Consider the following 13,676-nt stretch of genomic DNA (forward strand, 5'->3'; position numbering starts at 1 on the left):
CACAAATTAGCAGTGATGTGTAGACAAATGATGACCTTCCACAACACTTTGCAATGTAAACAGAGAATGAGGAAAGCATTAGGAGAAATACAACCCATTGGTTACTTATTTTTGGATTTTGTTTTTTTAGTTTCACACTGGATTAAAACTATTTCTTCCTGCATGATATGAAAGAGTACTTCCAACAGAACAAAACTACTGTAAGTAAAAATAAAGGGGACTGAATATAGAAGGTTCTTAGAAAAGGTTCTTGTGGCAATAGTACAATACGTTTTGACAGTCAAAAACTGTCTGATAGAGTATTCTTATTGAAGGTTGAAACAATTTAAATTTAAGAATGGAAAACAGGGGAAGTCACTACAGAGTATGGGGAAGCTAAACACTCAGTCTTTCATAGGTATAAAACTTGAATTATGAACCAACAGAGGCTGTTGAAAATCTTTGCTTTACTGGATGGTGTAAAGCAACTGGCTTAGGATAAGACCTGTGATAACAGAATATTTCTTCACTCTGCTCTGCCCTGAGATGGTTGATCTATGATTGAGTGCAGAGTTAAAATTACAAACAGGAGAGGCTGAGTAGCCAGCCTGCTAAAACTGGATCATTTAAACAACTCTGAGTTACAGTAAAGACAGAAGTGGAGTACAATTTTGCCTTTGCTGGAGTGTCTCCATCAGCACTAAACTAGGATTTGAACTACAGCTCTTGCAAAGGACTTAAAAGCTTGATTCAGCAGTAGAACAGAAATGTCAGCTAAGACAGAATAAGATAACTGGGAGAAGAGATTAGCTTCCATTTACATGTTTGCACTGTGTTCTGAAAGATGCCCTAAGCCAGGACAAGTGTTATCAAAGGAGACATGTTTTTTTACACTTCATTTGGCCTTGTTTTGGGCTCTGGGCTATGACAGTGTCTGGGTTTGAGACAGGATTAGGATTGGCAAAACTGAGGCACTTACACTAGCTGGTAAGGAGCTAGCACCCAAGCCAACCATCTCCAGTTATGTTACAGTCTCACTAAACCTGGCACCTGGCACCAAAAAAACCCAATGTTTTAAGTCTGTTGTCATTGTTTGGGAAATGGGGACTCTTCACATTCCATTCCTGAAACACCCGAACTGACTGACATTTTTTTCCCAGCTTCAGTATTTTCAAAAGACAGAACAAATCTCACTGCTACAGGAAGAAACTCTCTTTATTTAGCCTCTTTCTTTGGAGCAGGTAGTAAAAATGCCTGGAAAAAGATACAGAGGGATATTGAGGGCAACAGTATAAGCGCTAACTATTTTTTCTCCAATAAGCAAGATTTTACTTAAATTTTTATCCTACCTGTATTAATGACTAATTAAAACTCATTTATTATTTTGCCAAATTTATCTTATTTTTTCCTCCCTCTTAACAACATGCTTAACATACTTAAGATTTTAATTATAAGCTCTTTCAGCTTCCATTTTACCAAGTCAAACAAATTCAGATCTTCCCATGTTCTCTTTTAATTCAAATAGTCCATTCTACCAATCAACAGGGAAATTTTGTGTTCTCTGAAGGGGAAGTCAATGTACGATGTAACATTTGAAAATCCCTTTCAAGTTGCAACTCATATACCAGTGGGATCTACAGTCCTAGAAGAAAATCAAATATATTGAGAGTGGATAAACTGGAGCATTGAAAGTTGAATTTCACTCACCATTAAAAACTATTCACACTCTGTGGGTACCTTATGCTAGTCAATCACATAAACATTTCAGATGGCATGTTAAACCAGTTATTAACCATACTGTAAGTTTAGTAATGCCTTCTGAAATCTTCAAGAGTAGGACCTTAGATAGATTTTGCCATATGAACCCTTTCACCTCTAAAATCTACTTTTTCCTGATTTTTTATCCTCATTTCTTGCTAACAAAATAATAAATTTAGGCCATTTATACAAAATTACTAATGCCTTAATTAATATAAAAAAACCAAGAAACCATACTTTGTGCTGAAAAGATCAATTTTACTATAGGTAATTTCTGATTACCTTATTCTGGCTACCTAACTTTATGGTCAAAAGCTGTCTATTTTCTTCAGTTTGAACCTTTTGGATGCAACACCTTCAGAATTATCTGTCTATGCAGCCCCTGTCAAAAAGCGAAAGTGGAACTTTTGATTTATGTTAGAGCTTCCAGGAGGTATCTACTTTATTTTCAAATGAAGCTATTTATCCAAAAGTATTCGAAGTGGAACAACTTCCTCATCGTGTTTAAGTAGGCAAATTCCATTGATAGCAAGAAAGCAATTATGATGTTACACACTAGAAGCTTTGACTAGAATTCAGAATATTGGTGTTGTAGTTTCAAGTGGTTGAACCCGCAAATGTAGCTGTCAGGTTTAGTTACCCATTAGAAATTTAACGTATTATACGTTGTATGTTAAAATGTTAATGTGGATTGCATCTTCTTTCAACAGTCCTATTTATGTCTATTCTTTTAATATATTACATGCAGTAGGTTAACTCATGCATAAAGGGACATAACTACCAAATGAATTAAGTAAAGAGGAATGACAGCTCATTATTTAAATCACCTCAAGAATTTTCCTTATTATTGAATTATTTTCTAACTTTCTAACAATTTATTGATAAAATTGTTATGGAATGACTGTAACTAAAAAGAGTAGCTGTGCATGTCTGCGGTTCAGTGAATTTCCAAGAATCCTGTGTGTCCTACACCATTATTCAATGGTAGCATTAAGGCAAGAGAAGAACTCCTAAATACATTGAGAAAGATGCTGCTGTGAAGTTCATGCCTCAGATCCTATGCCCATGGTCACAAATAGCAGAGCATGTAATTTGCAAAGGATCACAACATCGCTAATAAAAGGTGATCCTTTGGTTTCAGTTACATACAGAAGTAACACACAAAGATGCAACCAGTATAGGAAAGTTTAAGGAATTGTCACTAGGAAAGGAAATAATTGCTTTAAAGATGCTCTGACATGTAATGCAAAAAAACCCCCATAGAAAATCTTTTGGGAAGCTGAATAAGCATTGCAAAATGTTTTCATGATTGTGGAAAGATAATTTTGAAATTGAAAAACATTAACTAACTTACAGATTCTGAGTGTTCCATTACAGCCAAGACAAAGAAGACATATTCTTGACCACTCTGCAGTTGCTTATTCTCAAATCCACCATAATGCTTCTTATCCCCCAATGTGAATTCCGTAGGAAGAACTTCAAAGTGAGCTGCAATATATGGCTTTAATTCAACTTCCCGCCCAAGACGAATGCTTCTGCGTTTCCTAGCTATCTCCTTAAGCAGCTTTAGAATGAAGGGAAGGAAAACAGAGAGAGAGAAAGACGAGGCATGAACAGAAAGATAACTGTAAACAATTTTAATGTAACTTATTGACAATGTAATGAGAAAATTTAACGCATGACCAGGAACTACAAAAATAAATTTAACCACATTTCATGGGACGTATCAGTATCACTAAATCGGTTCTTGTAAAATCTTCCAATTTCTTGTCATTCTTGTTAAGATAAGATACTAGGAGGCAACTGCACTGCCCAGACTACAAACACAAAACAATTTTCAGTGATACTGTTGTGTCTGGGGTGGGGCAAGGGCACGGGAGGAAAGAAAGGAAAAGAAAGCAATATACCTTCTCTGAGGACATATATTACACACATCACATTACATATTTAATATATATATATGTATGTATGAACATATATGAAGTCAGTCATAGAACAGAATGGTAGAATTATTTATGTTGGAAAAGACCTTTGAGATTGAGTCCAGCCATTAACCTAACACTGCCAAGTCCACCATTAAACCATGTCCCTAATCACCACAACTACACATCTTTTTAAATACCTCAAGGGATGGTGACTCAGTCACTTCTGATAAACAAAGGTAAAATTTACATCAGTACATTTGTGACAAGATTAGATGCTAGGCTCAAACTTGGAAAACATATACTAACTAAAGAAGGAACTTAAGCTCTGCTGGTACAACCTATTAATGTATTACTTACTAAATCAGACAAATGCTTTTTCAACACCTTTTATCACTTTAGATATACTGGCAGTGCACAAAAATGATTCTGATTTGATTAAAAGGAGTGTGAACTTTTCCTATGTGATAAGTGATGACTTCTAAGGCCTCTTTACAGTTTCCCTCATTTTTTACTTACGAAACTTATTCAATGTCCTGTAGTCTCAGACTTCAATCACAAATTATTCTAAAGTCACCTTATTGTTTTACCCTTTTTAGCACACAAACAGTTCTAATATAATAGATTAGCACAAAATTCTTTGTTAGGAGAAGAAGACAAATCTCCAGAGTGAGAAAGAGATAAATAAAAAAGGATATGAAAATCTAATCTTAACTATATATATTCATTTTAAAGGATACGTTTAATTAGGGAAGCTCTGTCTTGATTCAGCCTCTTCAGTGTTAGGCCACAGCTTAACTAGCACATCTTTTTGACTTCCCCACATGGGATCTTGTTCTTTGCAATTACACAATTAACAATTCCAATGCATGTAAAACAACCTACTATTCACTGTTACTGAGAAAGACACTTTTAATACTGATTACTTTAACACCCCTTGTCACTGACCTCAATATTTCTAACACAGACTACAGATAGACATGGAAGCAACCTGTACCGCTTGGATCCAAACTTCCTTAACTAACACTGAGGGCACTTTGAAGTTACACCTTCAAAGATGGTATACAGTATACTGTATACTAGTATACAGTTAACTGCTTTCCAGCTCTAAGGCTGAGTCCGTTCCCTGTTGTAGAGATTTTACATTCATTTAACTCTATCAATTTTCAATCCTATGACACAAATGTTGGTACACTGCAATGAATCCCCTGAGAAAAAAAAGAACTGGCCATAATTTGAGAATAGAAGTCATTATTCACCACTCAAGGACACTATCACAATCAGCAGTCCATATTTCTCTTTCATTCTTCCTAAACAGTTTAATGAGCAGCTAGAGTCAATTTGTGTCATATAAAAATGAGGGCAGTAGAGAACTGTAATATTGAAAAGATTTCTATTTAGTTACTTTATTGAAGGTGACTCTCACATCTGTTGGTAGCTTCCTATGCCCCAGGTAGAGTTGCTAAATGCAGAACATGAGGCAGAGACTAATCAAAGTTTGTTTCAGGTTAGATCAGCCCTTGCAAGAACTGCTGAGGGAAGCACTCTGAAAAGTTTGTCTCTATAGGAAGCCATGTTTTATAAGAGTAATAATAGCTATGCAGAGGCCTGAGCACTGGATATCCTGAAGTCCGCTGAAACATAAAGTTAATATTCAAGTAATAACAGTGTATGCTATCTGGAAATCAGGAGCCACAAATATGGCAATACTAGTACATGGCTTCTGCCACCCCCAAAGATGACTGATATTTTCATTTATGGTTACTGTTTCCACTGGAATTTAAACTTACTTGTGTGGCTAACTCAAATAAATTCTTTATCATATGTTTCCAGATTACACCATATTTACAATTCAGATTTAAGCAACTCATAATAAAATGTCAAAATACGGCAGTAGTACTGCAATCAAAATTAGGTTGAGATTGAGAGGGGAAGAAAAATGTTTGATCTTGATTATTTCTCTTTGAAATAGTAACATAAAATGCATATAATTTGAAGAAAAATCAATGCTGAAGTACTGTATTACAGTGATCAGAAAATGAGCTTTGGCTATGAATGCTAAAAGTTATTTACCCTGAGTCAAACAAAATTTGTTAAACTTTCTCAAAGCTGGTTATTCATCACCAAAGGCCAGCTAAACTTAGGTGTGTTTATCTGTAGATAAAAATCTTGTCAGTAACATTAACTACACATGACTGAATAGACCTCAGGTGAACCTCTGGCCTCATTCATGTTTCATATATAAATGGGGTTGTTGCCAAATATCATTACTTGCTCATATATCTCCTGTTGTACTTCATACATAGATTTCAATAAAATTACTGAATTCATTTAAAATTTAACATGCATACTTTTATTTAGGTTTTGCTGCTTACAAATCTGAAGTAATCCTCCTAGGTAATACTTACTGAAAATCATATTTTTTCTACTTCATTTCTTTGTATGACAGGTCTATTTAAAGTTACTAGATCTCATGATATTTAGAAGAAAATGAAATTTTGAGTAAAAAAGGACAGTATTTTTAATAAGTATTATTTTCAGATACATAACATCTTGCCCATTATCTGCTCTAAAATTATGCATCTTTCTTAGTGTCTTTCAGAACTGAAGTTCAAGGAACTAAGGAGATTAGGTAACTACAATAAGGCTGGAGAATCTTTTGGGCTGGCCAGTTCTGTACTGGAGGTAACATTCCAGTGTTGTGTTTCTAGCAAATACTTTTCTTCTGACAATCTAAGCAAAGCATTTGGAACACAGATCTTTGGAAAATCTATTGCCCAACCATTTCTGATACATAGCCATATACCTGAGATTGTATTAAAAATATAAATATGCACAAGTATCTTCACTTGACCATCAAGAACCATTTGCTCAGAGAGTAGTGTGGGGTTTTTTTGTCATTTTTGTTTGTTTGTTTGTGGGGTTTTGGGGGGCAGGAGGTTTGTGAGGGGTTTGTGAGGGGTTTTTGGTTTGGTTCAGTTTGGTTTCTGTTTTGCTTTTTTGTTTTTGTTTTTTTTCCCCAAAGGTATTTATTGTGGCACTGTGTTCATATGCTTGTCAGTAATAGTACGCTTAATAAAATTGTGTATGTATTTTCTAAAGCTGGAAGAAAAACAGTCTTTTAAATAATAGAAACTGGATGAGTTAGCATGATATACAGTTGCTGCCTGCTTTTAATATTTTTCCCTACTCAGTTCTTGCTATATATATCGGTGGCAATTGTAAAAGATATATCAAGGGGTTTAGTTCTTTATCAGAAATAATTTTCATTTTCCAGTCAATGCATATCCTATTTCTTTCACCATTAATTCTATGACGTGGTCTCAATTACATCAGTAGAAGTGGGAAACAACCCATCCTGACCCAAATATTTCTGAATTAATAAATGTTCTTTATCAATCTGTTATACAGACTAATGCACCACAACTTGCAGGATGATTAAAATGACCCTTTGTTATGGGAATCAGCAGGAACTGTAGAATTTAATTGCCAAAAAGTTCAATGTCATCTGGCACTTATCCTTTAATCTGTTAATGCTGCTGGATGTGAGTACGGTCTTTGGATGTTAAAAGTGGGTGGTAGTATTAAATCAGTTTCCATTACTGTATGATCTTGCTGTCAGAATTTTACTGTTTAACTGTATTTGATGTCACCTATGACCATCATCATGAGCTGATAACATTTACTACCCAAGTTCTTTTAAAGGGAAGAAGTTAATAGATCAAAGCAAGCCATTGCTGCAATTGAATGAAGTGAGATGATGACATAAATGATCCTGGTCAAGAAAAAACACAGGGTTTGATCAGTCAGTCATCATGTCTTCCTCTGAACAGTCATCTTTAATCTTCTGATTAAGGATTTGCCTGTTACTGTGATAAAGACTGAAAGAACTTGGTTTATATTTTGAAAGCTTTCTATAGCAATGCTAATTTGGTGAAAATCTTGATTTTCCCTACAGGTTGGTGCAAACTTTGAAATTTATATGCATTTTATCAATGTTAAGAGAGAAAAAAACCTTTGTGGTTGCTCACAGGTGATTACCACTTCCCAGTAATTGTGTTACGGGGAAGCATATGGTGAAGCATCTCTGTTACATAAAAATCTGGAATCTACCAAAGAAAATGGAAAACGGATGGGATCCAGTCAAAAGATAGCTAAATCAAGAGTAAAAAAACTTGACTGTGGTCTTTGAATTGCAGAGATATTACATGTACAAATTCCCATAGTATCTGAAAATCCTGGCCAGATACAACTATAGCAATAATAACACCACTGACTGTCTTTTGGGGCCCTTAAAAAGAGTTTTACAATCGTAAATATTAGTATTATTCCAGATTTACACATTGAAAGAAGAAAGACAAGTTCACATGACCTATACTGTCCTTGAGTAAAACAGAACACAGGGCTGACTGCTGACACAATACTTCCTGGAATTAGTATTATATCGATAACATATTGAATTGATATCCAGTATTACTAGGCTTATATCTAAAATGAAAGTACTTGTGTCCTTTGGGTTAGTGTCATTTATAGTGCCAAATGATGACACAACGTTGCTCTTTCCTACTTCATTCATCTATTTATTTCTGAGCACAGGACTGTTGGTAGAATGGAGGTTACTTCTAACCAGAAGTATTATGGTATCTGAGAATCAGGAAAAATACCACCAGAAGGTCAAATGTTAAATTGCAGCACAAATTACCATTTAGCATTTGTTACAGGCTTAGTGAACACCCCACTAATGAACCAGACCTTTATTAGGGTTTGTATCACTGGTGATTAAGCTTTTGCTGACAACTCATTTCACCTCTTGCTCTTTTGCATCACTCTTTACAACAGGAAAAGAGTAAAATATTAATGTCAACAAATATTAGACACTTTGTGTGCTTTACTGCAACTTAATGTCTTTACTGTCTTCTCATTTTTGTAATTCAAACTTTTGTTTCAGTCCCTGCAGGTTAATTCAAATATAAACTATCCTGACAACCAAAACTTTTAAAACTGATGAGTTAATCACATACAACTAATATTGCTTCTTTAATAAAAAAAAAGAAAAAAAAATCCCCCACATACAGTACCTCATCTAGTTCCATTTCATCTGGACTCTCCCATGGTTTAATAAACTTTCCACGAGACCTCTTCAAAGGCACAATAACTATGTAATAGCCTCTGTAAATAAAACAGTTGGACAAAAGTAAATTTGAAAGAAAAGGAATAAATAAATTGGTGTAATAAGTGTCTGTTCAGCGTAACTTAAGAGTGGTATGTTGAGAATAAACTTTTGCGCATTAATATGTCACTGCAGCCTTCCAAACAGCTGTAAACATTCACACTCTTGAAAACACATCAACTGTAAAACATTTGACAAACAAATGGCACCATTTACCTGACTTTTTGTGCAAATATATAAATATTTATAATAAACTTTAATTACAATGTTTGAAAATGCCTTCCTGAGATACAAGAGCCATGGGATATTTGTACCCTGCCACCATCACACTGGAAAAAAAAACCCCAAGCCCTTAAATTGAAACCTATTACCATATATTTACATCTCAATTACCACCCCATCTTCCCTAAATTTTAATGTATAATCAGCATGGTAGCTTAACAAAATATGTTTGTTGATGTCAATATTACAATGAAGAGAAAAGAAAGAAAACATGACATATACTTCACCCATACTTTCTTTACTTTTGAGTAGCAGTTGCCATCAGCTTTACCTACTTAAGTATTCTGTTCACACGCATAGGCAAGAGAGCTTGGTTTATGCTCTCTTTATAGCTAGGATTTGCAAATTACACATATTGGTTTTCCACAGAAACGTTTTCCACAGAAACATTTTCCTGAAAACGTCTTCCTCCTTCCCACCCATGGAGACTAGTAAATTATACTTTCTAGTATAATAGCGATCTGGTACTTTCCTTGTTTGCTTCAAAAAGCCTGGATATAAGTCAAGCAGATACATAATTTCACATTAGTGTGAGGGAAGAAGCAGTAGAATCACAACATCAGGACATCCAGGATAGTAAAATGTACATCTTCTTGATAAACACACTTGTCAAAGAGTCAAGCACTCTCCATCCCAGAGAAGAGGGAAAGAAGCTAGTTTTCTTTGTTTCTAGTAACAACAGCTTATTAAGGTGTTTCTGGCCCTCCATTATGGAAGACAACTTTAGTGTCTCATGGACCATCTCCTCTCACTCTGCCTCTTTTTTATAGCCCATTCAACTTTCTTCAGCACTGACTATTTTACCCATGCAATGCACTTGCAAATCCTAGGTAATTAACAAAAGAGAGTCTACAGAAAAGGACCTGCCTTACAATTGACTGAAGACTCAGTCTAAACTAACTATATAAACTATCTTTTTTCCATACCAGAGCAAGCCATTGATACATTTTAATCAGCTCTTCTTACTTAAAGCTCCTTCCCATAAAAGAAATGTAACAAAACTTTGAATTTTCAGCTACTATAGTAAGTGCACATATTCATTAATTCTTGTGTTAAGTAATTTGAGAAAGTTTTCTGTGTAAATATATTAAAAAATCTTTGGTTACATGAATAACAAATCCTAGTGAACACTGATTTATCCATATATAATATAATATGGCCAGTCTTCGCGAGCGAAGATTTGGGAAAGGTCATTAACCCTTTGAGCCTGCGCAGTGGATTTTTTATCCATATATACAGTAAGCATAACCTACATACCTTTTCTTTAACAGATGCCTAAGAATCAAGACAAAAAACAATTGAGAACTGGCCCCTTTGTGTCTTTCAAACATCAAAGATAAATCTGCTGGATGAACTGCATAACAGTCTCTCACATATCCTTGTTTTTTTTTCATCTTCTTCATCTTTTTATTTTTTTCAATCAAGGAACTTCCAGCATGTAAACGTTACTTTCACACTCTTTCACAATTCCTTCATCCAAGTCTCCCACTCATAACTTCGAAAATCTACTAAGACTTTCAGCACACATAGAGTATTTTATGCTGAAAGAACAAGCAGATCAATAGTAAGTAGAAAAATGAAAATGTTTTCACCAATATACACTGCTGCAAATTATGAAGGACAACAAAGTTCTTTGATTTCTAGCTAACTCCATAAGATGCAGCATCTCTTGAAAAACATGTTTTATGGTTTCCTTCATTATTTGCTTCTTTGGTTTTAGGTTCTTTTTGGGGCAGAGGGGAAGAGAGGAAGGCGAGAAATGAAGGGTTGGTTTGGATATTGTCTGATCTACTGAGTATTTTGAAGGCCAAAGTCTTCCACAAAACTCTTTTTTTTACCTAAGGGTCTGGAAAGATGGAAGAGATTCAGAGAAACATGAACTGTTCTTTACACAAAAAATTGCTTTGGATTAGCCCAAAATACTAAAAGAAAAAAATTAAGAAATTTCTCACTTGAGATAATGTCAGGAAAAGAGATATTTTACTAATCACAAGTTGATCTCTGTACCAATTTCTATGATCTATCACCATCAAACACTGACAACTACTACCATTTTTTAATTACAAAGCCTTTTATAACATTACCCTCAATCCCATTAGTGTTTACCTGTAGTTCATTAGAGCAAACCATTACTTTTTTCACCTTCTGTGTAATTAGTATTATTGAAAAATTCTCAGTACTTCATCTTAAGCTAGAGACAATCCTGATCATATAATGTACCAGTAGAGGAACAGTAAGTCTAAAAATGTCAACCTAACTACTACGGAAAACTGTTCTTCCCATACAAAGATTATAGCAGAATAATCTTACTTATTCTAGCAAGCATCACGTCAGGTTTTTCTGTTCAGTATGTAGCTGCTTTGTAATGCCTGATCCAAGGGTCAAATGAATCTTTTTTGTTTTGTTTTATTACTTCAAGCCTGATCAAATCTTCTTAGGAAATAGATATAGAAGGAGGAGATACATTATTTGCAAAATCGACAGTTGAACCCCATAATGGACCTTTGCTGATGTCACTTTGCCTTTTTAATTTTTTTACAGTACATAAAAAGAAAAGTATTGTCTCTTTTTTCACTGCTATCTTTGGCTACTGTTTGACTAGCTATCCTGCACTTTTTTCTCTCTGTGAATGTTTTGCCTCATAAATCTTTTTTGACTCATTCCATCTTCAGTCTTCCTTAGCTGCATTTGTTACTGACCGCATCTTACTCAATCTAATGATAATGACTACATTTTTCAGTTTTTCATCCTTTTAATGTCTCAAAGTCATTTATTTCTTGACCTTACCTGCCTCAAAACCCTCAGTCAGTAATGAAAAAGGAGGGCAGCTTTCTACAAAGCCGTCAGTAAAAATCCACCAGGGAGAGGACAAGTTGAATCCCCAACAATATTTAATGACTGGCTCATTTTCCTCCCCATTTCCTTTACATTACACATGGGAACCTTACAGACCAACAAGAATCACTATAAGCAGAGCAATAACACTTATTGATTGTATCACGCTTCATGTTTTCCTGGTAAATCTTTATGTCTAACCTTTCTAATCCCTGCTGACCATGTGCTGTCAGGTCTTTAGTCCTATTTCTGCTGTTTACATTTCCACATCACCTGTTCCCCCCCAAAATCTAAGCAACCTCTAGGAAATTGCCCATTTTTTCAGCAAAATCTCCGGTTTTCTTTCTGAGACCATTGGAGAGGACCTGGCATTTTTCTCTTGATAAAAAACTTCAGAATTAATTAATCTGAATTAATATAAGTGCACCAACAAGTCTTTAAAACTCCACATAATGGAGTCATTCTGGAATGACTGAGTATGAGTACTTCAAGTATCTACAACAGGGTACTCATTCATGGGTTATTCATTCTTTCTAAAAGGATATATTGCTTATAAAAGGATATTGCTATAAAAGGATATATAGGTTGTTTTCTGCATACCTCATTTTGCAGTCAGTGATGAAACACAAAAGTACTCTGAGAAAAAATCTACATTCTCCATACAGGTCTTACACACCCGGCTATGTGACAAACATTGAGAATACTTCTAGTTGGAAGTGACCTACAATGATTGCCTAGTCCTACTACCTGACCACTTCAGGGCTGACCAAAAGTTAAAAAAAATTATTAAGGGCATTGCCCAAATGCCTCTTAAATACTGACATGCCTGAGACATTAATCACCTCAGGAGGAAGCCTCTTCTAGTGTTTGAAAACCCTCTCAAGGAAAGAAATGCTTCCTAATGCCATCTGATATGCAGTTCTGAGGTTCATGTCCTATAAATGGATCCCATAATTGATTAGCAGCTCTCTCTCCACTTTTCCTCCTCAGGAAGCAAGGAGGTGAGCCCTCAGTCTTCTTTTCTACAAACTAGACAAGCCTTAAGTCAGTCCTTAGCAACTCCTCACATGACATGGTATTCAGTCCTTCCACCTTTGTTTCCCTCTGCTGGATACACTCAAGAACCTTTACAACAGAATGTGGCATTTGGTCTTGCTAAATTTCATGCCGTTGCTGATTGCCCAGTGCTCAATCTACCTATATCCCTCAGGAAGGCCTCTTGTCCCTTGAGAGAGTCAATAGCACCTCCAAGTTTACTATCATGAAATATTATCCCAGCATTAGTTCAAATACTACTGCAGAGTACTGTACTCTCTGTAGCATTATGAAGAATAAAGCCTTGGTCTACCATGAAGAGTCAGAATAATCATTTTTCTGGAAATAAAAACAATGGTACTTAATTCATTCACTCACTTTATATTCTCATTTGAGGGTACTTTTGGAAGTTCCACAGTTATCATGCCATCTAAGTTGGTCTTTCCGATGAAGACTGGCTTGGTGCGAAGCACATCTGGTGCAGTTTTTGCTGTCACTCTGTGCTGAAGACCCCCAGCACTATTTCCTCTGTTTGTCAGCACAAATGAGTATGATGTCTCTGGCTTCAAGTTAGTGATCAGCTTTTGAGTAGCACGTCCATCAACCTCCATTTTCCCATCATCATAAAGGATCTAAGTTAATACACATTAAATTGAAGGTGGTTTTCATTACTAAGACAAGGCAAATGCTGCTGT

At 35.3% G+C, this 13,676-nt stretch overlaps 1 protein-coding gene across 1 annotated transcript in view; it reads right to left on the minus strand.

The window, feature by feature from the left end:
* The window catches only part of PTPRD (protein tyrosine phosphatase, receptor type D), a 350,584-nt gene that overhangs the window by 92,737 nt on the left and 244,171 nt on the right, over positions 1-13,676 (minus strand). Inside the window, exon 22 of the mRNA XM_017808222.1 lies at positions 3,092-3,301. Coding sequence (XP_017663711.1) covers positions 3,092-3,301 — 210 coding nt within the window. The remainder of the gene's footprint in view (positions 1-3,091; positions 3,302-13,676) is intronic.

This window comes from Lepidothrix coronata, unplaced genomic scaffold, assembly GCF_001604755.1.
Source record: "Lepidothrix coronata isolate B3197 unplaced genomic scaffold, Lepidothrix_coronata-1.0 Scaffold22, whole genome shotgun sequence".
Taxonomy (NCBI): Eukaryota; Metazoa; Chordata; class Aves; order Passeriformes; family Pipridae; genus Lepidothrix; species Lepidothrix coronata.